Raw genomic sequence first — 25,964 nt, forward strand, 5'->3', positions numbered from 1 at the left:
CACCAGTCACTCAACCTGTTTGCTTTCATTCGTATGTTTTTTTTTTTCCTTTTATGTTACACGATTGGTTCAAAGGACACGCGCTTCGTTAGTGACAACTCAAAAAAATAATAATAAACCAAACCAAACCCAGGAAACTAAGAGAAACACAGATCAAGAGACCCCCTTCCCCAAAAGGAAACGCCGTAAGACCAAAAAAAAAACAAAAAAACCCCAACCCCAAAAAGTCATTTTCCCGATTCCAGAGCATGTGAAGGCCTAAAGCATGGAAATGCGCCTGTCTCGAACCCGCAGCCGTAGTCTCAAGTGTTCAGATAAGAAGGTTGTGCTGGAATTCCAGCATTTTCCAAAGGGCGGATCTGGCGGATACCGGATGGGAATTCGGTGGCTTCGGATTTTGGTTAAACCGGAGGAGGAATGCTCGGGGGTCAGGATGGGGGCTAGAAATTTGAGGGTTTGGGTGGGAAGAGGGAAGGGATGGAGGGAACAGACTATAGAAATCTGGGTGGCAGATAAATAACATGATTATCCTGGTCTTTACTGGGACACCCCCCCCCCCCCCGATGGAGAGCCCAGGGACCGAATTGAGGGGCAGCCACCCCACCTATGAAGAGGCCCTGCCCATTTGGAAAGAGCCCCCCTCCCCATTCTCCTGCCCCCGTCTGACCAGGTGTAGACGCCTCGCTCAGACCCTGCAAAATTTGGATTTTACAAGCAACACGTTTGTTGCTTGTAAAATCGAGGGCTAACCTGTTTTTCTCCTAAGCACCAGCTGGCTCTTGAGGCATTTTGGACTCCCAACGAAGGAACAGAGGGGACCACGAGACAGAGACCCTCACCCCAATGCTGGGAGGGCACCATGCCAAGGGCAAGAAACGGGGGGCCAAGCACAAACCTCCATATTCTGAGGCCTGGAATGGTTTGGAAAGAGAGATAAAAACTGGCTTTTCTTGGTTTTAAGCTAGTCATCATTAGCCCAGGAGACGCCAAGCCATCTTCCTTCGTTTTCTGGAATCAAGCCATGATCTGGAGTACAAGGGGGCGGGGGGGGGGAACCACCCAAAGGTGGAGAAGCATCAAAGCCAGGGGGTGAGGGGAAACCCCAATTCTTCTCTGTGGGAACCTCAGACAGGAAAGGAAAACCGGAGTGGTGACGGCCGAAGAACCAGTGCGAAGAACCTGCCTTTGACGGGGAAGTCGCCCGCAAACACGCGTGTCCTCTTCATGCATCATACTTCAACACTCATGTCATCGTTCAGGCGGGACAGGATGGTGAGGGCTGAAGTCCAGCCATCCCTCCCGACGTGGAGACGGCTGACCTACCGTGGGGGTCTCTTCTGGGGCGAGAGTGGATTTAACGCTTTGAGCCTCCCTGCCACTGGACCACGAGGGGCGTGAAAAACCCCAACTCGGCCCCCCAGCTGCCAGCCGAGGGAGGCCGGGACTCCCGAGAGGCGGCCGCAGAAGGCGGTGCTGGGAGGATAAGTAAGGCGCCTCCATCACTCGAGCCACGGAAGGAGCCACGGGGGGCACGTTCCCCCCCCGATGTGGCTCCGGGGCCCGGCTAGTTCTCGGCCCCCCCGGTCTGTCGGGCCTTGATGAAGGCCATGCCGTGGGTTCGGAAGTGAGTCTTGAGGTTGAGCTGGGTGTCGAAGCCTTTGCCGCAGACGGTGCAGGAGAGGCTGCCCTCGTTGGCCGAGGGGGAGCCTTCCTCAGGGCCTCCCCGGGGGACGCCGGCCTCCCCTTCGCCCCGCTTCTTCTTGTGGGTGATGAAGCGGTGGCGGTTGAGGGACACCTGAGAGGTGAAGCAGAGTCCGCACTCGTGGCACTGGTGGGCGCTCTCGCCTGTCCGGTGACGGGGGATGTGCTCCTGGAAGTCGGCCGCCGTGGGGGCCACGTAGCCGCACTTCCGGCAGTGGTAGGGGGAGCGCCGGCTGCCCTTGGGGGTCTTGGAGGGCGGGGTGGTGCTGTCCGGCTCTTCGCTGCACGAGTCGCCGTCGTCCGAGGAGAGCTTGCGTTTCCGGCTGGACCCCTGCAGGGCGAAGGAAGAGGGCGGGGTGACTGAGGCTGTCCGGGGGGACTGGAGGGACCCCCACCCAAGAGATCAGCCACAAGGGGAGGGGGCAGCTCTCTCTCTCTCTCTCTCTCTCTCTCTGGAACAAAGACAGGAAAGGCAGCCAAAAAGGCAAAACCTCCAGGAAGCAAATCCTTGAGTCAGGGCAGGCCTCAACTGAACCACAGTTCACATTCGTATTCAGCTGACTCGTATTCATGATGGCCGCAGCGTCCTGGGGGGTCACAGGATCCCCCCTCTTGGGGACCGCTGGACAAAGTCAATGGGGGAACCCAACCCTGTGGCTAACTGAACAGCTGCAGGGACTCCCTTAACGCCTGCGGCAAGAAACGTCGTAAAATAAGAGCAAAACTCACTGAACAAATGTTTTGCTTACCAACAGAAATTCTGGGCTCAACTGTGGTCGTAGGTCGAGGACTGCCTATATGGGCCCCCTAACCACATTCTGATGGATTGAAAGACCCCCCCCACCTGCCTTTCTCAGCCTCCCCCATTTTCAGACAACCCCCCCCACACACACCCTCCCAAATCGGAGAGAGCCTGGGCCACCCCTGCTAAGGCTGCCAACGTTTCTCTGAATTCCTGCAGACAATTCGGGCTGGGGGAGTTGGGGGGGTCATATACCTGGGAGTTCCTGGAGCCCAAGCGGGTGGCAAGCACCTCCTGGCTCCGGTTGGCGTCGGTCACCTTGATCCCGTGCCGCACCTGGATGTGTTTCTCCAGGATGAGCCGGCTGCTGAAGGTCCGTTTACCCTCCGTGCAGTACCTGGAAGGAAGGAAGGGAGGAGGGAGGGGTGGGAGGGAGGGAGGGAGGGAGGGAGGGGGACACGGAGCAGAGGAAGGGAAGCTTGAGGGGGGGCGGCCCAGGAGACCCCGAGGCCCTCCCCCCCCCCCGCGTGGGCAGAGGGCAGGCACCTACCTGCAGGGGTAGACCCTCTTGATGCCCTCGTGGTTCACCCGGATGTGCCTGCGCAGGCTGGGGGCGGAGCAGAAGGAGCGCTCGCACAGATGGCAGGGGAACTTCTTCACGCACTGAAAAGGGGGGGGGGAGATGCCAGGGTGAGGGTAAAACTGGGTATGACTCCCCCCCCCCCAACACACACAAAAAGGGCTGCTCTCCCTGGTTGGGCTGGCACTGCAGGGGGGTTTGCCCAGGTAAAGAGGCGAAGGTGGAGACGCTGCCCCCACCCCGGCTGAGGGTCTCCCCGCCCTGTGCCCCCCCCTCACCTTCCCGTGGACCTTCTTCATGTGCACCACGTACTCGTCCCTCTCGGGGAACCAGGAGTGGCAGATGCCGCAGGTCCACCCGTTGCTCCGCGACCGCCTGCCCATCTCCCCCTTGCGCTGGAAGCGGCCCCGTTTGCTCTTGCGCAGCTCGGGGGAGCTGGGGGGGTCGTCTTCGGAGGAGGAGGAAGAGGAAGAGGAGGAGGAGGAGGGCTTGGGGAGGGGCGGCGGGGGCTCCTCCTCAGCCGGACTCTGCTTGGGGGCGGAGGGGGCGGCGGGGGCCGGCTTCTTGACCGCTTCCTCCTTGGGCTTCTGCTGCTGCTGGTGGCTGTTCTGAGGGCCGGAGGGAGACGGAGGCAGCGGTCAGGCCGGGTTCCGGCCGCCCTTCCCTGCCTCCCCAGCTTCGGCCGTCCTGTCCCGTCCCCCCCTCCTGACCTTGAGGTGCTCCAGCATGGTCCGCTTCTGGGCGAAGAGCAGAGGGCAGTCGGGGCACTTGAAGACGCTGACCCTCTGGTTGACCAGGTGCTGGTCGAAGTGGGAGGAGAGCAGCGGCTTGTGGGTGAAGACCGTGTCACACATGGCACACTTGTAGATCATTCTGGGCACAGGCAGACCAAGGGGGGGGGGGTTGTCAGAGAGAGGGGGGGTCTCCTTCCTGCCGTCAGGGGCCCTCGGCCCTCCAACTGGGATCCCCCCCCCCTTGCCAGGACAGGCAGAGAGACCCCACGGTGGCCTCGGATCAGAATGGCATAGGAATAAGAGTAACAAGAGTAGAGCGGAATAGAATGCAGAATAAGAATACATAATAATAGAAAATAGGATAGGATAGAATAAAAGAGTAGATTAAGAATAGAATATAGAATATAGAATAGAATAGAATATAGAATAGAATAGAATATAAAATAGAATATAGGACTAGAAAAGAATATAGAATAGAAAAGAATAGAATAGAGAATAGAGAAGAGAATAGAATAGAATAGAATAGAGAATAGAATATAGAATAGAATAGAATATAGAATAGAATAGAATATAGAATAGAAAATAGAATAGAATAGAATGTAGAATAGAATAGAGAATAGAATAGAATATAGAATATAGAATAGAATAGAATATAGAATAGAATAGAATATAGAATAGAAAATAGAATAGAATAGAATGTAGAATAGAATAGAGAATAGAATAGAATATAGAATATAGAATAGAATAGAATATAGAATAGAATAGAATATAGAATAGAATATAGAATAGGACTAGAAAAGAATATAGAATAGAAAAGAATAGAATAGAGAATAGAGAAGAGAAGAGAAGAGAATAGAATAGAGAATAGAATATAGAATAGAATAGAATATAGAATAGAATAGAATATAGAATAGAAAATAGAATAGAATGTAGAATAGAATAGAATATAGAATATAGAATATAGAATAGAATAGAATGTAGAATAGAATATAGAATAGAATAGAATATAGAATAAAATATAGAATAGAATATAGAATATAGAATAGAATAGAATAGAATAGAATGTAGAATAGAATAGAATATAGAATAGAATATAGAATATAGAATAGAATAGAATAGAATATAGAATAGAATATAGAATAGAATATAGAATAAAATATAGAATAGAATATAGAATATAGAATAGAATATAGAATATAGAATAGAAAATAGAATAGAATAGAATGTAGAATAGAATAGAATATAGAATAGAATATAGAATATAGAATAGAATAGAATAGAATATAGAATAGGAGCCTGAAGGGACCTCAGAGGTCTTCTAGTCCAGCCCCCTGCTCAAGGCAGGAGAGCCCGGCCCATTCCAGGCCAGTGACCGTCCGGTCTCTCCTGAGGAGCCTCCCTGGAGGGACCACCCACCTCTTCTGGAGGCAACGTCTGTCCCGCAGGTCAACCTTACTTGGACTGCTGGCTGCTGAAGCCCGGGTGCTGGGTGTAGATGTGGCCGTGGGCGCTGGGGGCCGACTTGAAGGCCATGGGGCAGACGGGGCACTTGTGGAAGACCTCGCAGTGGGACGTCTGGATGTGGGACTTGATGGAGTTGACGCCGCCAAAGACGACCGAGCAGCTGGGGCACCTGGCGGGAAGCGGGGAGAGCTTGTGGGTCAGCACCGGCTGCCCTCCAAGCCCACCGGCTGCCAGGCCGGGAGAGGCGTCCATCCCCTGAAGGAGGGCAGGCGAGGGGAGCTCAGGATGCCGCCCCATCCTACCTGTAGCCGATCCTGCGGGAGAAATGGAGGCAGGCCTCCTTCAGGTGGGCGTCGAAGTTGGCCAGCAGGAAGTTCCCCCCACACTCGGGGCAGACGTGGGGCGGCCGGCTCTTGTGCATGCGCTGGTGGGCGCTGAAGCTGCAGCGGTTGGCCATGATCATCGGGCAGCTGTTGCACACCTGGAATTGGGGGGGGGAGGGGAAGCAGAAGGGAGTGGGGGGGGGGCTTTACCCAGTGCCAGTCTGGGTTTGCCAGCCCTCCTTCTCTTTCCCCAGAGGGGGGGGGCTTCAAATTCTGTCTGAGTTGCAGAAGACGTCCAGCGCTGCCTTGCCTCTGGATATGGGACCTTGCAGGCTGCAGGGGTGGTCCTCGCTTAGCGACCGCAATCGCCAGCACGGTTATTCAGCAAAATAGGGATTGCTAAGTGAAGCTGTGATCGCGTTTACGATCTCCTCGGCTTTCCTTTCCCTTGCAGACCTGGAAGCTCTTCTCAAGGCAAGGACTGCTGACCATGATAGCCGTCACTAAGCAAGACAGCCACTAAGCAAGGACTAAGCCGTGCAAGGTCTTCCATAGGGAGGAACCACCCACGGTGAATTTCCACCACCCAAGGCCCCTCCCCCAAAGCAGCCTTGCAACCCATGGGGCCGGAATAACAGGGTGGGGAGGGAGCCTTGAGGTCTTCTAGTCCAACCCCCTGCTCCAACAGGAGGCCCATCCCATTCCAGACAAGGGGCTGTCCGGTCTCTTCTGTTGAAGGGCAGGGAGAGCCGGGGGCCCAACCACCCAGGGGACACCCCAGATTTGAGTTCAGCTGCCGCCCCCCACCCCCCACCCCTCCATCCCCCTCCCCTCATTTACCGTGGAGGAGGAGATGCTTCCGGCCTGCTGGAAGTGGGCGGCCAGCCCGGCCTTGTCCTTGCACTGCTCCTTGCATTCCAGGCACTGGCAGGAGTTGGTGGCCGGCAGCTGCTCAGTGCCGCCTCCGCCCAGGGGCAGGACGGGCAGGTCCTGTCCGGCGCCTCCGTTGGCCACCCCGACGTCCGGTGCGAGGCCGGCCGGGGAGGCGGCCTTGCTGGCCTGGCTGAGGGAGGCCAGGGAGACGAGCGGGGCCACGTCCGGCTGGCCGATCATCTGGTCGAGGGCGATGGGCCGCATGACCAGGTGGGAGCACTGCATGACCAGCCCCTTGTCCTTGTGCTCCCGGGCGTGGAGGAGGAGGCTGCACTTGTTGAAGAAGACCAGCCGCTTGGCGCAGTGGTTGCAGGTCACCTCCACCCGCAGGCTGCGCCGGTCGTAGTGCCGGGCCAGGCTCTTCTCCAGGGCGAAGGCGTCCCCGCACTCCAGGCAGCGGTAGCCCAGGGGCGGGAGGGCCAGGCTGGACTCGGCGGGGGGCAGCAGGTTGGGCTTGTAGGGGGGCAGCAGGTTCTTGCTGTTCAGGATCTTGTTGAAGGCCTCCACCAGGCTGGACTGGCTGCGGGAGATGACCGTGCCGGCCACGGGGGGGGAGGGCTTCTGCGGCTGCATCACCACCACCGTGGTGCCGTTGACCTTCTGGCTGGCGGGCGGGGCGGGGCCGCCGCTCCTGACCTCGGGGGCCTTGGGGAGGGCCTGGGGCACCAGGCTGAGGATGCTCTTGGCCAGGGCCTTGCTGGGCAGCACCACCGCCTTCTGCTGGGCCACGCTGGCCGCCATCAGCATGGCGCTGCTGGCGTTCTGGATGGTGGAGACAGGCAGCACCGTGCCCTTCAGCTTGGTGCCGTCGCCCAGCTGCACGCTGACCACCTTGGGGGCCTCCGCCGCCTTCGCCGGGCCGGCCGCCAGGGCCTTTGGGCCGGGGCTCTCCGGAGCGGCCTCTTCCTTCTGGGCGATGGCGACAGGGAGAAGGGCATCCCCGGCCGCCGGGATCTCCGGGCCCCCCTGATCCGAGGACAGCTTGGCGGCTCCCGGATCGGATTCCGACGAGACCCTCGTCACCGTCCGGGTGATGCTCCCTGAGGACGTCTTGATGGTCTTGATCCTCACCTTGAGGGGCCGCGAGGAACTGGACGAGGGGGAACCGGGGCTCTGGTCCCCCTCCTCCTCCTCTTCCTCCTCCTCTTCCTCCCCACTGGAATGGGCCGGGGGGCACTGCAGTGGCTTTTCCACCGGCTCTTCTTTCAGGGACCCATCGCCGGGGGGCTTTGGGGAGGCCCGGGGCCCAGGACTGGCTCCCTTTTGTGGGGAGCCCTGGAAGAGCTGCTCCCGAGGGCTGGAGAGGGGGCGCTTGATGTCGGGCAGGTCTCCCCCCAGGTCTGCTTCGGAGCCGGGCCAGGGGACTCGGGGGGACGTCTCTGCGGAGTAGCAGGAAGAAGCGGACTTGGGTGGCCCCAACGGGCTGGAGCCCTGACAAGGCATCTCGCAGTCCACCTCCTGCTTGATCACAGGAGGAGCCGGAAGAGGAGGAGCAGCCGGAGGAGGAAGAGGAGGAGGAGGAAGAGAAGGAGGAGGGGTCAGCGAGAGGCCCATCCCACCGGGAGGGCCAGTTTCAAAGGCCGGAGGGAAGGCCGGAGGGGTTGAGGGTCCCAGGCTCTCTTCGACAGGTTCGGGGCCGTCCAGGGAGGGGGCAGCGGACAAGAGGGGCGCCGGGGGGATGGCCGGCCCCGCAAGGCCCTGCTCCTTCGCCTTGCATCCCTGCGGCTGGTCGATCAGGTCTGCCTCCCCGTCCTTGTCAGGCTCGGGGCTGAAGGGGGAGAAGAGATCCAGGCTCTTGGAGGCCTTCTCCTTCAGGGCCCAACACTCGCCGTTGGTGGGGGCCACGGCTTCCGCTGAGGAGACCGGGGAGGCGCGAGGGACCTCGGGAGCCGCAAAGCCATTTTGCAGCAAGCGGGAGCCCCCCGGGTGGCCACCGCTGTCCTTCAGGCGCCCGTCCGCCGGCTCCAGCTGCTCAGGGCAGACGGTGTTCTTCACGATGACGCTGACGGTGGTGATGTCGGCGTGCGGCAGGACGTGCTCGGGGGCGGCCGCCTCCACGGGGACGGGACGGACGGGAGCCTCGGCCTCTTCGTGGCCCGAATGGATGGCCTCGCTGGTGTCGATGTCAGGGATGTCGAAGGCCGCCAAGAGGTCGTCAAAATCCGGGGTCTTCATGTCCCCCATGGCGAAGGGCTCGGAAGGCTCTGGAAGACAAGGGCCAGCGGTCAAGCCAAGAGGCACAAAACGGGGTCAAGGCTCCCCTCCCCCCCGGCTGATCTGAGCGGCTCTCCGAAGAGGTGGGAGTCGGGCTGGCCGGACGGCCACCTCCCCACGGAGGCCAAAGAGGACAGCAAAAGGCCCCAAATCAGAGCTTATCATTGTCCTCGGAGGCGGAATACAGACAGTCCTTGACTAACGGCCTCAATGGAGCCCATTTCTGTTGCTAAGCGAGACAGTCGTTAAGTGAGATTTGCCCCATTTTACGAGCTTTCTTGCCACAGTTGCTAACTGAATCACTGCAGCCGTTACGTTAGGAACACAGTCGTTAAGTGAACCCCGCTTCCCCCTTGACTTTGCTTGTCGGAAAGTCGCAAAAGGTGATCCGGTGACCCTGGGATGCTGTGTGGACATCTAGGGCTGCCCTAGGAGGGACCAAAGGGGATCCCTATTTTTCTACTGGCATTTTTTTTTACATGCTTTTGAGGTCCCACCACCTTTGTTTCCGGCCAATCTCCGAGGGATGCAGGACCCTCTTCCAATCTTGAGGGGCACCAGCACACGCCCGCCTGCCTGAGCCTCTGTGCAGAACCCGTCTCCTTTCCCACCAGGAGGGGAGAAGCAAGGAGGGCAGTGCCCAGCGAGGATGCCATTTCCCTCCCTCCACGCTGGATCACTTCACCAACCTGAGGAGGAGGCTCCCTAGAGGCCAGGAGACGGGCACAGGGGTGGCGAGGGTGGTGGCTGAGGGCCTCTATCTCCTGCCAGGCCAGCAAGCCAGGTGCCGCCTGGGGAGGGAGGCAGGCTGGCGCAGTCCCTCTGCCCAGCTTCCCCAGCCAGCGCCAGCTGCAGAGGGAAGAGTGGGGAGGGAAGCCATGCGGAGGAAAACAAGCACCCGGCTCCCCCCCTGGGGCCGAGCCAGGGAGGGGAAGGCAGGGCTACCTTTCCCCCGGCTCTGCTCCTCTCCAGCCCAGGCGCTGGCACGTTGGGCAATTACGCCCCCCCCTCTCCCCAAAGGCGCCCTGCTCTGCCATCTGCTGATGCTAGAAAACCCGGAGTTAGGAGCAGCCCCCCCCCATTTCCCACCCCCTTGGAGCACGGGGTGGAGGGCAGGAAGGGCCGACTGGGCCCTTGGGCAAGAGAGAAAACCAGGGCTGGCTGGATAAGAGGAGGAAGGGAGGCCCATCACCAGGCAGGGCCGCCAGGGTGAAGACAAGGCTCCGCCATGCCAAGGGACCAGAGGGGGGAGGCCGTGAGAGGCCTCGGCCCTTCGTTCACCCCCTCCCCCCCCTTCTCTGCCTCTGGAAGTGGGGGAGGTCTACGAGAGGGATGCAGGGAGAGGGAGGCCTGGTGTGTGTGTGTGTGTGTGTGTGTGTGTGTGAAGCTTCTGCTCCAAGGAAGGTTGGATAAACACGTGTGCCAACAACCCACTGCCACCGCGGCACAGCTCTTCAGGAGCAGCCCCAGGGCACGCCTGATCCTCCAGCAGGGGAGATTCAACAGATTCTGTTGATCCAGCAGATTCAAGCCACGTTTCAGGCCACAAAAGCTGAACGGCAGCCCCTGGCCAGGACTCCCTGCCTGCAAGGAAAGGCCCAGGGAGCACTTGCGTACAGGAGTGCGGCTGCGTTGCCTGCTAAGGAAGGCCCAAGCCCTCTAAAGGACTCTTCAGCAACGCTGGCAGGGGTCTCCTAGACCCCCATTACGGGCCCTCCGGCCTCTCCCCATGGCGCCTCTGGTGCAGGAACTCTTGGAAACAGCAGAGCTGCAGTTTCAGACTAAAAGCCAATTTGTCCACCCCAAGTTATTCCACAGCTCTCTTTTTTCCCTCCCTCCCACCCTCCCACCCACCCCCAACTCTGCTGAAGTTATTTGGTAAGTGCGGGAACAGCTGACAGTCTCCACGATGGACCAAATCTACGGAGGTGACACTCAAAGCTTCGCTCTGGGGGGATCCCTCGTAATCCCTGCGCACGGATCCCAAACAGACCGGTTTCCTAGACCCAGGAACCAAAACAGAGTCACACCAAGGTACACAAACCTCTTCCTCGTCTCAAACCAACGACACCCCTGGCTCCCCTCCGCTGGGGCAAAGCAGGAAAGAAGGGAAGCTTTCAAGGTTCCCCGCAGCAGATTTCCTGATCTCCTCAATCCTAAAGGCCGGGCTTCCCCTGGGAGAGATTTAAATCTCCACTGTCAGTCAGGTGGAGCGCCTGAGGAGGGCGGGCACAGGGATTTTGATGGGGGGACCATCAGCTGCCAATCTAGGGGAGGAACAGCTGGTTCTCCTGCTAGGTTGCTCTCTGCCAGGGCATCGCACAGGGCACCCCACGGCCTGCGCTTGGGGGCAGCTGCACCCGCCGGGAATCAGTGCTTCTCCAGAGCAAACCTGCAACACAGCTGCCCCCCCCCCTTGTTGGATCCCCAAAATTTAAAAAAATGGACCCGTGTGATGGAAAATTAAACTGTTATGTCTTTGGGGTTGGAAGTCTTAGGAGGCTGAAGCCACAGGGTGTGTGTGTGTGTGTGTGTGTGGAGAAGAGGGGCTGGAAATAAAGGCCCAGTATTTATGGCCAGTGATTTGGCTCTGGGGTGCGCAATTAACACCGGCTCCTCTTCGCCTGCACCCCAGCCAAGGAGGACAGAGGAACCATTTCCTCTTATGAAGAAATTTTGGGTCGAGGGTGGAAAATTAATTCAGAGGATGAATGAGAAGGGCAGAAGCTGGCAAAAGAGAAGCCCACCTGCTGACCAGGATCTTGCAAAGCCTGCTTCTGTTTTAGCACCACAGACCGGACTGGACCGGACGTCTTCATCCTCTGTTCTCCCTGCTTTTTACCTCTTCGCACCCCACCTTTAGTACACTGCGGGCAGGGGCCGAAACAAACACCAAGCGGGGATTTTTCATCTGCAGACGTTATCCAAAGGCTCGCCCCCTTCCTCGCCCTCCAAAGCAGGGACAGATCACCCACTTTCAAGCTCCCCGCATCTGACCTCCTTTCTTTCCCCAGCACAGGGTTCAAAATCCACCCCAGAAACAGGTTGGGCGAGAAGCAGTGGTGTGTTTTTTTTTTTCTTCCATGGAGAGAGTTTACTATTCCAGATGAATTAACGCCCACGGCAGCTGCCCACCCCCGACCCGACCAAGCCATGTCTGGCAAGAGATTAAATTCCAGTCCATTTAAGAGAATTAAGACAGGACCATCTGCTAACTTAAAAATACTAGGCAGGGAAGAGAAAGGGGGAAGAAAAAAAAAGAAGACAACTCCAAGCTCACTGAAGGGGGAAGGGAGGTTAATTTTAATGAAAATACAATATTGATTGGCTGGAGATGGCAGGAGTCTTAAGCATAACAAACACAGGTCAAGAGATTTCTCAGCCCACAAGGCACATTATCACCCAGGGCATAAAGGGCAGATCAATAGCAACAAGTGTTTTAAGTCACTCCTAGATGGCACCAATTCAAATGCAAACAGTAAGAAAGGCAGCATTAAGTGGCTGCCTTGGAATCCAAAACTAGCATCAGCAAAAACACCAAACTTTCTGGCCAGCCACCCCCCTCCCACCCCACCCCTTCCCCAATACCTGCCATCTGATTCACAACAAACCCCCCTCCCCAGGAAGGAAGCCACAGGAAGTGGACACCACACTTCAAAAAACCCAATAATGCCCCAATGTGTGGCACTTTTAACAAGAAGCCTCTGAAAAAGCATTAATAAAAAGCCAATAGTTGGTTGGCTGTTTCTGCAACCTACAAATTTCTCAAGGATTAGGAGGACTCAGGGTGAAAATTTAAAAAAAGAAAAATCTATTTAAAAAATATTTAAACCTTCCTCTTCAAACCATTCAGCTTTTTCTGCTTTAATCAAATTCACACAATGTGGGCATTTATGTAGTTATGGCAAAGATCCCCCAAAGCCTTCGGCACAGATCAGTAGGAGAGCCCAAGTTTTGTCTGCTGGACAGAAAAGAGTTGCACGGGATTTAGAAAGAACAAAAGTGAATTAAAGATGAATTCTCCCCATTGCAGGTTTGGGGAAAGGGGCTTTGTGCACTCTTTAACAACTTTTCCCCCCCTGCCCCGAGTTTCACCGATAACACATGGCTATGAGCCCCCCCAAAGAGAAATTTCCAGACTTCAAAAGTGCATAAAATAAAAGTACATAAAATCCACCCCCATTTAGATCCTGCACACGATGACTCTGCATTGCCCAAAACTGATGCATCAATTCAACATTTCCAAACACACCTTCCAACTCCCCAACCCAGGTAGATGATGCCCGTAATAATCTAAGCGACTTTTGATTAATTTTGTTAAAAAGAAGGGGGAAAAGAAGCTGAACAGGTCCAGGGCCGGTAAGGACTCGCATGGTGGGCGGACAGGAAATCTGGAGGCTTGTTAAAAGTTACACAGCCAAACCACTTTTAAAATGGTGAAATATTAAAACGCCCAGCACTGCCACACAAAGAAGTCGCCAGAGAAGATGCTGCAGGTTCATGTTAATAATGTTGGGGGGGGGGATTTGCAGGACCCCCAAAACTCTTCATTTCCATTTATTCTGCTCTCTCTTAATGGGGGGGGGAACCCCAGGAAGCCCCCCACTCATTTCCCTTAATTCTCATCCCTCTTAAGGGGGGGGGAGAGAAAACACCAGGAAGCCCCCCTTGAGCTCCTTCAAAGCTTCCCCTCCTTTTTTTAGGGCTGCCCCCCCCCGATCTGCCCCCTCCATGGAAAAATAGCCCCCCTTTTTTTGCATTAATGAGATTTTAGCCCAGTGTCATAATGGGGGAGGGGTCTTCCTGTTTTGGGGGGGGGAATCAAAGAAACCCCCCATGCAATTTTCAGCAGCCCCCCCTCCCTCCCTCCCTCCAGGTAGGCTTTGTTTTGAGGGGGGGCTGTATTTATTTTGGAAGTTCCCTTTTTTTAAAAAAGGCACAGATGGGGGGGGGGCTTTTTCTCTCCAGGCAGAGCGGGAGAGGATGATGGGATCTGGAGTCCAGGGGAAATGGGGTTTGTAGTCCTACCCCTCGAAGGCTGGGGGAGGGTTCGGGGGGGTCGCAGAGGCCTCCGGGAGGGGAGGGGGCTCCCCAGGGCTGGGGGGGTGGCGGGGGGAGACCCCCCACGCGGCTGCCCTGCCCCCACCCCCTCTTGGGGGCCCCGGGGGAGGGGAAGAGAACCTCCCCCCGCCTTGAGGCGGCCCCACGGCCTCCTACCTGCGCGGGCCCGGCCCCCTCGGCGGCCCGGCGTGGGGGGCTTCGCGGTCGGCTCGGCGCTTCTCCGACTGTACTGAGGGCCTCCGCCTCCTCGGCCGCTTCCTGCTTCGCCCCCCTCCAGCGCTCGCCAACCGACATTGGACCGCTCGCCCGCCACTCCAGAGGCTTGGCGGGTTGCCGTTGGCCGAGAGAGACGTCACTCAAGGGCGGGAGCAGGCGCTCCGGATGGCTATAGGGTCAAGGGCCTTCGCTACAGCGGGTTGCACCGCCCACTTCGACCTCGGTACTCATTGGAGGCGAGGAAGCAGAGGGGACTAGCCTGTTCCTGTCGTCTTGTTGATCTATTGGCTGGACGGCCTGCCTATCGACGCTCGGCACGCCTCATCCGCTGGCCGGGGGAGTTCGTTTTGTGCGCCCCAGCTGGGGGAATTCACTCGTCGGGCTGAGCTTCCCCCCATCGGTTTTATTGGCTAAGAGTGCCATAGTTGCCCAGGGGCTTCTCGTTGCCATTGGCTCATACGAACGTCACTCAGGCTGACACCGAATGTCGCTTTTCAATTGGTGAAAATCCGCCTCAGGCGGGACATTCATTATATTGACTCATTGCTTGAGAACACAGCAACTGCAGCAGGTGTAACGAACCACCTATTGGTGTTCGACTATGAAGAGGCGGGGCTTTATCCTCGTGTTCCAATCATCCTATTGCGTATTACTCCCGTCATTCAAATGAATTGTCCGCCCTCAAAGGGATTGAAAACATGAAAAACACCAACTCGCAGGGCATGATGGGAGGGAGAGGCCACGGGAGCCGCGCAAGGGCGCCTGGGAGAAAAGGGCGCATGTGGGAGAGCGCAAAGGATTGTGGGCGATATTAATCACCCTACACTTCCGGCAAGGGGAAAGTGTGCTTCTTTTTAATAAAAAAAAACATGAAACTGATTTGTGCTTAAAAATTTTAAAAATTCCCTAGGCCAAGGCTCTCGAAACTTGGCAACTTTTAAGACTTGTGGATTTCAACTCCCAGAATTCCTCAGCCAGCTATTTGGGGGGATTCTGGGAGTTGAAGTCCCCAAGTGTTAAAAGTTGCCAAGTTTGGAAAGCCTTGGCCTGGAGGAAGGAAGCCTGGTCAAAAAGTTGGCTTCCTTTCCTCTCCAAGCCAAGGCTTATTGCACAAGCCAGCATGGAAAACCCAAGCCAAGCCACTATTGCCCTGCCTGGCCTACCTCACAAGGGTGTTGCTGGGAGATGGCTGGGAAAACCAGGAAAAGCCAGTGGAAAAAACTTTGCGGCAGATGACCTTTGACCTTGCAACCCTAATTGCTTTTTCAGCTCTGCACACCAACCCTGCAAGGCAGATTCGCCCATGAAAACTAGAACCCTGAGGAGGCCGGAGTGTTAGGCCCAGCAAAAGAGCGAGACCCTTGGCCTCCTGCCTCTCCTTGAGGCGGCTTTGTGCTTTGTTTCTCCACCTGCCTCGTGCCAAGCCAGATCTTGATCTCCCTGGCCGGCTCACCATGCCAGTCCAGCCTGGAACAATCTTCCCTTTGTGATCCACCGAGGCCAGGGTCTCTGTCTCCCCCCACACAAGGCCGGGCTTTGGACACCTTCCAAGGCCACCGTGACGAGGCTCTTTTCCTCGAAGGGAGAGCAGTTGGGGTGAACGACCAGCTCCGGAGCCTCCCTTTCAAAAGCACCTTGTTCCCAATATCAGGTGGTGCAACCTGACCTGAACAAAATGACAGGGAAACAGAGACAGGCCCTTCTGTCCCGCCGTCTTCTTGGACCCTGAAACAAAGGCCGCCTTCTTGTTTTGCCTCTCTTCTCGCTTTTCTTGCAACAGGAGAGATGAAATGGATGGCTTTGTTTTTGGCTTGGGCTTGTACTTATCTCCTGCACTGTTTTCAACCTCTCTTCTTTTTTTCTTTCACCTTTTAGAAAGAAACACCTTATTCAATGGACATCGGATTGCAAAAGATGATGCAGCAATACACTGAATCTTCCCTTTCTGTTCCTCGGCATGGACCTTGGCCAACAGTCACCAAAATAATACTTTTTGGAGTGTTGAGATAAGAGATAAAGCAATGCCTCCAAAAAATTAACAAGACTTTGAATTGCGTAAACTCAACTCTAGTAACTGTCTTCAAAAAAAAAAAAAAAAAAGGAAGACAATATCCCACACCGTAGGCTGGGCATCTCTGCATTTTCTCTAATAAAGGGACTTTCTTACCTGAGGGGAAAATACCTGTTTTCTAATCCTGCCTCATGACCTTCAAATTTACTGGGTGTCAGAGAAGCACAGAAAGATTTCTAGCTCAGAGGATGCCGAGCTGGGAAATTTATAGAGGCACATTGTTCGCCTCGGCTCCCAGCCGGATGGGTGAGGCTTTGACGAGTCAAATGCTATAAAAGAGGCAACGTGACCCCCTTTTCCTTACCATCGTGTGCTTCCACCCGGAGCCCATCCCACAGGACATGGCCAATGAAGAGAAGCACCCCGATTCCTGGCCAGGAGAGCTGCACCCAAAGAGCCCTCCTTATGTAAGTGGGGTTCAAGGCATACGGACTGGGCATTTGTGATCATTGACCTTGGGTTGTATTGTCTGTCTCTTTCTGAACTTGGTTTGACAGTCTCTCCACTCCGGTTTGGAGCTCACCAAGACTCCCGTAGGCTCGAACCACAAGCTGGTGATCCTGACAGTGGGTGCCATCGCTGCTCTTTCCATCAGCATCGTTGGGATCCTCGTGGCGACATTCCTGGGGCGAACCTCTTGTCTCCAGGTACCGAAAGGGAGGCAGCGGCTGGACTGTCTGTCTCTGAATGGTGCTAATTAGGACACTCATTAAGAAGGGGCCGGAGCACAGAACAGAGATGGCCAAGTTTACATTTCTGAGCCGGTCAGGTTAAAAGAGGGAGGTCACACCCAGCATCTGGCCAGGAGCCAATGCAATCATAAAGCGTGATCACAACACAGCACCAACATAGGCAGTGATCGGAATATGCCAAAACTGCATGTACTGTACTAATTTTGTGAAGGAGCACCAGAATAGAGTGGGGATACTGCATTCCAGACGCCAGATATTGGATCCATAAAAGTAAATCAACCCGAACAGGTAATAATTTCAGTGCACCTGGGGAAAAAAACCACTGTAGGAATATGTAGGCTGGGAATGAGATTGGGTAGGATTGTGTCCTGTGACACAGCTGGCATTTCAGATGCTCTGCTGGCAAAGCCTTGAACCCAAATCTGACAGTCTCCCCACTTTCTTTTTCCTTTCCCCTGCTCGAAGAGGGGCGCTATTGGCTACCCTGCACAAGTCAACGTCCAAAATGAAGCATCCCTGCTCTTGGCTCTCAGCGAGCTCGATGAACAGGGCCTCTCGCCCGGCATTACCTGCGATTTGAGAAATGTGAGTCACGGACGACATCAAGCTGGAGCTTTGAGGGGTGACCTGGGCTTGTCTCTGCCTTTCCCTCCTTTTCTGGCATAGCCTCCTTAGTTTAGCCAAAGGGCCCTGGAATTGCTGAAGGACGGCTTTGAGGGTTTTCCCTTCACCATCTCCAGAGCAGGGAATTTAAAGCACTCGCCGATATCCCACATCAGTGCTTGAATTGCAAAACGTAGAGAGCCAGGACAGCATATTCTTCATTGGTTACAAATGTAAAATGCTTTTGCATTTTACCCTTCTTTTAAAACAACATTTAAATAGCAAAACTCTTGGTGGAAGGAAAGGCCACGCTCGGTTTTCCAGGGAGTGGAGAGCCATGAAGGAAAGTACTTGATACACTTTTTGGTGAATGCATCGTCTCCCTTTGTCATTTTGCAGCTACAGAAATGGATCCCACCCCCCCAAGTCTGATCAGATTTAATTGAACGGTGGTGGGGTGTGTTTGGATCCTGTTTTGCCCAGTGGGAGTAATGATCCCTCTAATGTGTAGGAAAGAGGCGTTTAGTTGGGATTTACTGGGAGCAGAGATGATGTGCAGGGAATGCCAACCTCTTGTCTATGGGCTGTTCCCTCTCCAGCGCTTGATGGTGTATCACGGCCAGCCGGAGGGGTGTGTGACCCGCAAAATGGACCCCTCTGAACTGCTGCCCTCCTGCCAAGAGCTGGAAAGCTTCTTCCAAGCTGTCCTGGTAACTCTCTGCTGCTTTGGGGCAAAGGGAAGGGGCAGGGATGCTATTTATTCGCCTTGCAGAGCAAATGCTCCCAGATGCTCTGCATAAAATGGTCCAGCCACCCAGCTCTGCTTCTCGCTCTTTCTCCAGCCGTTTCCCTCTTGCCTTGGGAAGCAGAGAAATGGGGGCGAAGGGAAGGAGGACAGGGGTGATCCAAAGCCAAATTTGCTCTCAATTCTCTTGCAGAAAAACGTCACTCTGGGGATCACCGCGGAGGTACAGATGATGGGAACGGGGGCCCTGGGAGGCCTAGTCTCTTTGCTGTGCAGCAACAAGCCAACATACCTGGTTGGAAGCTCAGCATGTAAGTTGCATGGATGGGTCAAGATGGGCAAGAGAGGCCTCCCTCTGCATCCCAGATTTGGGGGTGGGGGGAATGCAAGGCCATTTCCTAACATAACCCACCTTCCTTCCCTCATTCCAACAAAGCCAGACCCTTTCTTCTTTTCTTCAGTGGCTTCTCCGAGAACCAGACCTACTTAGGAAAGACATCCCCTTATTCCTTCCTACTAAAATCTGCCACGGAAGAGGCCACCAGACGGTTGCACGGCTGTGGAAGACAAGCCATAAGCCACGAGACCGTCTCCCCACCGCCTTTAAAAATCGCTGAATTTGTAGCACTTAATAAAGAAGAGAGAACGTGGAAGTTTTTGGTCTGGATAATTCAGTTAAGAAAAACCCTCTGCGTTTCCAAAATTCCCAACTCTGTTAAGAACATGGGGAGGAGTGGAGGCGGCCAGAAGAGTCTTGTTCACAGCGACTGATCTTTAAATGTTGAACTAAAAATAGGAGCCGGTCCCGGTTGCAGCAGACTTAACAAAGCTTAATCGCAGGCATGAGGGATTGTGAACTGCAGTTCACCTCGTCGGATGCAATTCCAGGCATCTTCTGATGTTTGGCTACCACAGCCTAACACCTCTCTCTCTTCCTGCAACCCACCCTAGAGAGAGAGATACTCGCTGGTGTAAGCGATGCAGTGTTTAATCGGCAGTAATCATGGTTCTAGGAGAGGGCCGTTTCTACGTGTTGCTAGAATTCTCTCCGGGAGCATCTAACAGACAAGGATCCAGAAGCCGGGGGAGAAATAGATCTGGATGGAGGCTCAGGAGCTGGGCATTCTCCAATTACACCAGGATGAAATCTCAACTTTTTACAGAGACGGAGGTTTACACACGTACACACACACACGGGGACGCTTTAGGTGCCTGCTTCAAAGAAACACACCAGGTACAGAGAAAATTTAAGGGTTTTATTAACTGTTGAACCAGAAGCAAAATGTGAAAAGGACCCCATCCCTCCCCCAGGACCCCACGTCCCTGCAGACAGACACGCCCAGAAAGATTATGGAAACCGAACGCTACCAGGCTATACAACCAGGGAGGTGTGTGGACAGGAGGAGGAGGAGAAGGGACTCGGCCACCCCTCCCCCCCGCTCATTTCTTGTCTTCCTCCTTTTTCTCCTTGTTCTCCTTGGAGGCCTGGGAGGCCAGGGACCCCATAGCGTTGCGGATGGCCTCATTGTTGGGGTCCACCCCCGGCAGGTTTTCCAAAACGCTCTGGAGGAATTCAGGATCTTGCATGACATCATAGTCGTCTTCTTCCTGAGGGAGGAAGGGGTCGGAAGTCACAGTAAGCCACAACTGGGTTAATCTGAGAACAGACCACAATGGGAGCCCCTCCACGCCCTAAAGCAGGTGTTCTGGGAAAGCTGGGTGGGCAGGAGAGGAGACCAGGCCCAGGTACACACCGTGCCAGAATTTTCCCTTTCCTGCATTGCTATCATTGGTGACTTCTCATTTAAAAATAAAAAAAATCGCTTGGTCAGCTTTCCCCAAGCTGCAAGGGAACCTGAGCCAGGGGACACCCTGTCTCATGAGACCCCCAAGCAGTCTGGAGAGGCTCCTGTCTTCAGCGCTGCCCCCTTCAAGCCCAGCTTAGCCCCCCCAAAACTCAAACCTTGGCGGGTTCTGACGTGTCCATATCAGCCGAGCTCTCCCCCTCCACCGACTCCCCTTGCCCAAACTCTGGAGAGAGAGAGAGAGAGAGAGAGATAAGAGATTGGTGGCAACACCAGTTTCACTGGTCAAGTTTCTCCAGGCCTGAATGGCGGTGGAGGCAGCCTCGCTGGGATTGCCCCGGCCTGCCACCCCCTCCTCCCAGCTCACCAGCTCCTTGAAGAGACATCTGCATAGCGTAGGCTATCTGCTCCTCTTCGGTCATGGTGCTGAGGTCAGGCAGACCGGCTCGGCCAAAGTCCTGCTGTCCAATGGTCATTTTCAACAGAGCATCGTCTGAATCTGAAACATAGAAAAGATATAAGGAAGAGAGTTCACGTTGGCAGGTGGCGGCCTTCAAAGCTGCCCCAGGCGAGGGGGCGATTTCTCAGCTTTCCCAGGTTCTGCCGGTTGGCATGCAAACGCCTGGCCACCTTTTCCCACATTTTCAAAGATGGTTTTGAGACTAATTCCGTGTGCCATCCAGCTAGAGAGAGCCAGTTTTTTTTTTAATTATTCAATTCAGAAAGTTAAAATACAAATTCCCAAAAAATAATGACAAGCAAAAAAGAAAAAAAAATGAAACCAAAAAAAAAAAAAATTAAGAAAATTGTGCGTGAAAAAGGACAAAAGACAAACGCACACACACATATTACCCCTTGGTTGATTATGGATAAATATAATGCCACAATGTTAAGTTTCTCCCGTTTTGAACACATACACGAGTTCAATTCTTGCTGGCTCAGAAAATGAGGAAAGCCAAAGGGCCTCGAAAGAGAGGAAGTGTGTGCCAACCCCCCCAACCCCCTCCCCCCTGGCCAAGCTCTTCTCTTACCATCCCCACCCGTGGCAGGAATGCCAGCCTCGGCAGCAGAGGCGGCAGCCGCCCTGCGAGCCTCTTCCTCCTGCCGCTGCCGCTGCTCTTCCATCGACACTCGGAGAGCCTGGAGGGGCAGAGAAAACATCAGCGGCCCCTTCCCCAATGGTGCTGGATGGCCAGGCAGTTTGGGATCCATTTACCAGAATGCCTTAGACTATTTTCGGGGGGCGGGGGGGGGGGCAACCTTGGCAACTTTTAAGGCCTATAGACTTCAACTCCCAGAGTCCCTTAGCCATCACTGGCTGTCTGGAGAATTCTGGGAGCGTCTTAAAAGGGAGCCAAGTTGGAGACCCCTGCTAGACAGACTGTCCCATGGACAGTGGGGAGGGCAGGGCACAATTCAGATACCCACTGTGATACCACACAACCATTTTTTTTTTGCTTCCGTCCTGCAAGAATTCCTCCCGAATTCTGGGAGCTGAAGTCCACAAAAGTTGCCAAGGTTGGGCACCCTTGCCTTACACAATTCAGTTAACGCAGACATTCAGGGAATTGCAACCAGCTGCCTGAAAAGTTGGAGAAAGCAAATTTCCAGAGCGCCACGGCCTGCCTTACCAAAGCCAGCTCTGGGTCGGCGCTGGGATCCACACCAAACTCAAAGTCGCTTGCCCCCAGGCCCAGCATGGCTCCTCCCTCTCCGGCCAAGATGGGGGAGCTAATGAGGGCATCGGCCAAGCTCGGCCCGGGAGGCACCGTCACCAGGTGGGAACCGGTGCCGTCTTTGCCGTTCAGGGTGTTGATAAAAGCCGTCAGCTTGTCCGTGTTGGCTTCCTACAGAGCAGGGAGGGAAGGAGACGTTTGGGGAAATGAGGTCACCCCAAAGACTTGATTTGCAAAGCCAACTTGGGGGTCCCCTCACCTCTTCTCCAAAGTTGATGATGTCCACGTTCACTTTCTCCTTCTTCAGCCGCTTGGCCAGTTTCACCAGCTGTAAATAAAGGAGGCGTTTGGAGGGCATCACGGCCCTTCCTTCGATGGGGCAACCTGAACCAAGGACAGGAGCTCCGTTTGGGAATACTTAAGGCTGGATGTGGGGTCCTCCTGATGAATCCCAGCTATAGGGTGAGGAATGCTGGGACTTGTTAGCTCAGCAGCATTTTTGAAGTTTATTCTATTTAAACTCTCTCTCTCAGGACTGTGGCTTCTACGTTTTTAAAATATGTTGAGGTATTTTGTCTTTTGTATCACTCACATCCTTCTCGTTGTCTTCCACCGGGCTCCCAACAAAGGCAATGATGCGCATTTTGTGATTCTTCCCCTGGCGGTGCTTCAGAGCCAGCTGGAAAGGAGGAAGAGTTTTAGGGGAGGGGCTGTGGCCCACTTCCATCCCCCCACCCTTTCTGTCCAGCCCTTCACCTTCTTCCCCGGCCTGGGTCTCGGCTTCTGCCTGCTGCATCAACGCCCCAAGAGGGGACTGGGGGAAGAGCCAACACCTGCCAAGTTTGGAAAGTGGGGCTGCCTAGAATTCTGGCCGCCATCCTTCATTTACTGGACGATGCCACCCATCTACTCAGCAGAGAGAACACCAGAGCGCTCTGGAAGTTTGCTCAAAGCTTCTCTGAGCTCAAGCCTCATAGGTCCCAGCAGGCACAGCCGAGGCAAGAGCCGGTGTGGGGGGAATGACTCCATCCAGGCAGAGAGGGAGAGACCTGGGGGTGGGTGAGAGAGGCAGCTTACGTGAGCCACTCGGATGCCGGTGCAGAAGGTGATCCTCCCTCTGGGCTGCACCGAATGCAGCTTGGACAAGATCCGGCCGGTGTCCGGCGTCAGGGTGGTCAGCACCTCACAGTTGCTGCAACACAAACCGGCCAGGGTCAAAAACAGGGCCTGGTGGCTCAGCAGACTAAAAGCATTGTGATTAAGACCAGCTGTCTGCAATTACTGTAAGATCGAATCTCACCAGGCTCAAGGTTGACTCAGCCTTCCATCCTTTCTAAGGTAGGTAAATTGAGGACCCAGTTTGTGGGGGCAATAAGCTGACTTTGTATAAAATATACAAAAGTATGAAGGCTATTGCTTAACGCACTGTAAGCCCCCCTGAGTCTCCGGAGAAGGGCGGCATATAAATCAAATAAAAAAACAAAAAGCAAAGCCCTCCCAGTGAGATCCGGGAAAGGCAGGCCAAGCAGGGGAAGAAAGGCAGAGGTTAAGACTCTCCCAGGGCCCTCACAGAGGCCATCTAGTCCGACCCCCTTCCCAGTGAAGAGTCCCAGGGGGCTCGAAGGTTCCCCCCAGCCCACCCCCAGAGGTCATCCAGCCCACCCCCTTCAGAGGCCGGGGGGGGCGGGGGGACCCACTTGGCCAGCGTGATGAGCCCCACGTTGTTCTCGGGGTTGGAGCGGGTCTTGGAGTGGCAGACGATGTTGACGGCGTCCTGCTGCGCCTGCAGGCGGGTGGGCAGGAAGTCCCCGTTGCGCATGTACTCGCTGTTGTCCACGCTGCGAATTTGGGGAGGGGGCGGAGGAGAGAGGGGGAGGGGGCTTAGGGGGGCCCTTGGGGGGCCGTGAACCCCCCCTCAGCCTCGGGGGAAGCCCCAGAGCCCCCCCCGCGGGTGAGGAAGGAGGGCGGCCGCCCCCCCCGGGGGAGACCCCTCCCCTCCCCCCACCCGCCGCCCCCAGACCCCGCCGTGACTCAGGGAAACCCGCTCCCGCCCCCTCCGGCCGCTCCCGCCCCTCCCTTTCCGCCCCCCCCGGCCCTCTCCCGCCGCTCACCAGACCATCGTGCTCTCCAGCACCATCGCGGCCCCTTTGCTCGCCCCACCGGCGCCCCCCGACTCTGCTTCCTGCCTCTGTCCCACCGGCCGCTGCCCCGCCACCAATCAGCGTCGCTTTTCTTGGCAGGTCGGGGCGCGGGGCATCCCGGGAGGGGTAGTTCTAGCGCCTGCGCGGGGGCTTTCGTGGGCGGGACGCGCAGGCGCGGACTTTACTTTTGTGAGTGGGGTTTTTTTTTTCTTTCTCAAGGCGTGTGTTACATACAGGCCTCCCGAAACACAAATACATTAATAATAAATAAAATAAATAAATAATTTTATTTCTATACCGCCCTTCTCTCGAAGGACTCAGGGCGGTGTACAGCCTATTAAAAACACAAAGACAAATTGTATAACTTGTATATAGCATCAATGTAATTTATAAATTATACGTATATGTGTAAATATAAATGTGTATACAAATATCTATCTACGTACATATATTATGGGGATATCCTGAAGATTTGTGGGGGGTGGGTGGGTGGGGGGTGTTTGGGGATTGTGAGCAGGTGTGTTGATCTTTGGGTGTTAAGTGAATTTCCTTGTATGGGCATACTGTGTGTACACGTCCAATGACAATAAAGTTCTATTTTTTAAAAAAAGATTTATATTGACTATTTTCTAATAGGATTTGATTGCTTATTTGTTCCCTATGACTATCACTGTTATCTTTTTATTGATTTTATTCTCCTTGTGTGCACTGGGAGCGTATGCACCAAAGACAAACTCCTTGTGTGTCCAATCACACTTGGCCAATGAAGAATTCTATCTTGCTCTATATTATGGGGATCATTTATTTGACATAGGGGGATAGCCATCATCCATGTCCCACTCTTCCTGCTGGCTGGGGCTGATGGGGACTGGAGTTTAGCTAGTCTGGAGGCGCCCCAGTATGGGGAGGGGACTCCAGCCCAGAAGAGCCTGCTAAGGCCTGGAAGGAACGAAGGAAAGGAAGCCGCTCGCCTCGAAGCGACTGAACGAAAGTGAAGCCGAGCTCGACTACCGTACGCAGACACGCTCTCAACCGAAAGGAGACGGAGGAGGAGGGTTCCTGCTATTTATATAGAGCGAGGGGGCTTCGAAGGGACGCGTCTCATTGGTACACCTGGGAATGGGCGGAGCCATTGGAAAACGGACTCTCGATTGGCCGCTGGCCACGGACCAATGGCGTGGCCCCCAGTGAGGCAGCCAGGCGCTATTGGCTAGGAGCCGAACAGCGCCAAGTATAAATAGGGGTCCCACCGGCGGCGGAAAGCGCAGTTCGAGGCGAAGCAAAGGACGGGAACTGGCTGAGCTGGTCACAAAAAGAGCGCTGAGTTGCTGTCTTGTGCGAGTGCGAAGTCCAGAGGCTCAAGGCGAGTCCTTTGCAGCCCTTCTTGGCTGGACCCGAGGGAAGACTGGGACGCTCAGGCTCTCTTCTGACGCGTAGGAGAGGGCGAAGCCTCAGGACAGGGAGCCAACGGCGCCTTTCTGTGCCCAGGAGCAGGGCGGTCTCTGCGGGCGCTCCCACCCTCTGGAATGGATCCCCTACTGGACGGCTCCTGATCTCTGCTCCTCCCGTTGGGACCCGAAGGCTTGGCTGTTCGAATAAATTGTCTTGACTCTGATTCCGGGTTTTATTATTTACTATTAATTAGTTACTTGGTTTAAAAGGGGATTTTATTGTACTTGTTTTTTAACTCGTGTTTGCTGCCCTGAGTCCTTTGGGAGAATGGCAGCATATAAATACATGTAATAAGTAAATGATCCCTGGAGTGTCTTTCTCCCCCCCCATGAAATTTACATAGCTCCCAGCTTCGTGTTCAAATCCAGGTATGAAGCCTGTTGAGTGTCTGGGGCAGGGGTCAGCAACCTTAAAACACTCAGAACCACAGAAGCCCTAACTGGAAGGCCCTGTTCAATTCTGGAGCTGACCGGAAGTCCAGTTCCCCCATCATTCCCTCCTAGCATTTTTCCTCTGTTGACCAGAAGTCTGGTTCCTGCACCAGAGTCTGGCACAGGATCCTTTTTCCTCTGCCTGTCCTAACCGAAAGCCCTATCAATTGTGGAGCCACAGCAAAGGGATGAATGAGCCACATGCAGCTCCAGAGCAGTAGGTTGCTGACCCCTGGTCCAGGGAATTGGGATTGAGGGAGGAGGGGAAGAAAAATTATATAATTGGGTGACATGCCCCCATGTTGAGGGAGGTTGGGCAGAGGGTCTACTGTTCTCTGATGAGGTCAAGGGTCTCCAGCTTTGCTCACTTTTAAGACCTG

The 25,964-nt window shown here is 55.0% G+C and overlaps 3 protein-coding genes across 4 annotated transcripts; 1 reads left to right on the top strand and 2 right to left on the bottom strand.

Annotated features, from left to right (window-relative positions):
* Positions 1-18: 18 nt before the first annotated feature.
* On the bottom strand, positions 19-14,365 carry ZNF687 (zinc finger protein 687). 2 transcript variants are annotated; one of them, XM_034425043.3, is made up of 9 exons: positions 13,909-14,365; positions 6,385-8,681; positions 5,524-5,702; positions 5,214-5,390; positions 3,734-3,896; positions 3,302-3,631; positions 2,994-3,106; positions 2,699-2,840; positions 19-2,032 (listed from the first exon to the last, which is right to left on the bottom strand). In XM_034425043.3, the coding sequence occupies exons 2-9, from the start codon at positions 8,659-8,661 to the stop codon at positions 1,565-1,567; spliced, it is 3,849 nt and encodes a 1,282-aa protein (XP_034280934.2). In that variant the 5' UTR covers positions 8,662-8,681; positions 13,909-14,365; the 3' UTR covers positions 19-1,564. The 2 variants fall into 2 exon arrangements, with proteins under 2 accessions (XP_034280934.2, XP_034280935.2); XM_034425044.3 differs by lacking the exon at positions 13,909-14,365 and adding an exon at positions 9,381-9,462.
* Positions 14,366-16,304: 1,939 nt separating this feature from the next.
* LOC148111480 (uncharacterized) lies at positions 16,305-18,732 on the top strand. The gene is made up of 6 exons (XM_087880683.1): positions 16,305-16,446; positions 16,537-16,686; positions 17,197-17,316; positions 17,934-18,044; positions 18,273-18,390; positions 18,541-18,732. The coding sequence occupies exons 1-6, from the start codon at positions 16,381-16,383 to the stop codon at positions 18,567-18,569; spliced, it is 594 nt and encodes a 197-aa protein (XP_087736809.1). The 5' UTR covers positions 16,305-16,380; the 3' UTR covers positions 18,570-18,732.
* Positions 18,733-19,314: 582 nt separating this feature from the next.
* On the bottom strand, positions 19,315-23,871 carry PSMD4 (proteasome 26S subunit ubiquitin receptor, non-ATPase 4). Its single transcript, XM_087880682.1, has 10 exons — positions 23,672-23,871; positions 23,258-23,398; positions 22,638-22,752; positions 22,153-22,239; positions 21,820-21,888; positions 21,516-21,731; positions 20,916-21,024; positions 20,252-20,383; positions 20,043-20,110; positions 19,315-19,687 (listed from the first exon to the last, which is right to left on the bottom strand). The coding sequence occupies exons 1-10, from the start codon at positions 23,695-23,697 to the stop codon at positions 19,520-19,522; spliced, it is 1,131 nt and encodes a 376-aa protein (XP_087736808.1). The 5' UTR covers positions 23,698-23,871; the 3' UTR covers positions 19,315-19,519.
* Between the last annotated feature and the right edge of the window lie 2,093 nt (positions 23,872-25,964).

The sequence above is a fragment of the Pantherophis guttatus genome, chromosome 18 (genome assembly GCF_059756535.1).
Source record: "Pantherophis guttatus breed Tessera chromosome 18, ASM5975653v1, whole genome shotgun sequence".
NCBI lineage: Eukaryota > Metazoa > Chordata > Lepidosauria > Squamata > Colubridae > Pantherophis > Pantherophis guttatus.

Excerpts from the sequence above, each read along its gene's own strand:
- ZNF687 (XM_034425043.3), bottom strand. The coding sequence starts at position 8,661 with ATGGGGGACATGAAGACCCCGGATTTTGACGACCTCTTGGCGGCCTTC. Across the intron at positions 3,632-3,733 it reads CCATGCTGGAGCACCTCAAG|AACAGCCACCAGCAGCAGCA; the intron begins GTCAGGAGGGGG and ends TCCGGCCCTCAG. Across the intron at positions 3,107-3,301 it reads TGAAGAAGGTCCACGGGAAG|TGCGTGAAGAAGTTCCCCTG; the intron begins GTGAGGGGGGGG and ends CCCCCTTTTCAG.
- LOC148111480 (XM_087880683.1), top strand. The coding sequence starts at position 16,381 with ATGGCCAATGAAGAGAAGCACCCCGATTCCTGGCCAGGAGAGCTGCAC. Across the intron at positions 18,045-18,272 it reads GCTTCTTCCAAGCTGTCCTG|AAAAACGTCACTCTGGGGAT; the intron begins GTAACTCTCTGC and ends ATTCTCTTGCAG. Across the intron at positions 18,391-18,540 it reads CCTGGTTGGAAGCTCAGCAT|TGGCTTCTCCGAGAACCAGA; the intron begins GTAAGTTGCATG and ends TCTTTTCTTCAG.
- PSMD4 (XM_087880682.1), bottom strand. The coding sequence starts at position 23,697 with ATGGTGCTGGAGAGCACGATGGTCTG. Across the intron at positions 23,399-23,671 it reads CTGGAGAGCACGATGGTCTG|CGTGGACAACAGCGAGTACA; the intron begins GTGAGCGGCGGG and ends CCAAATTCGCAG. Across the intron at positions 21,889-22,152 it reads TGGAAGACAACGAGAAGGAT|CTGGTGAAACTGGCCAAGCG; the intron begins GTGAGTGATACA and ends CTTTATTTACAG.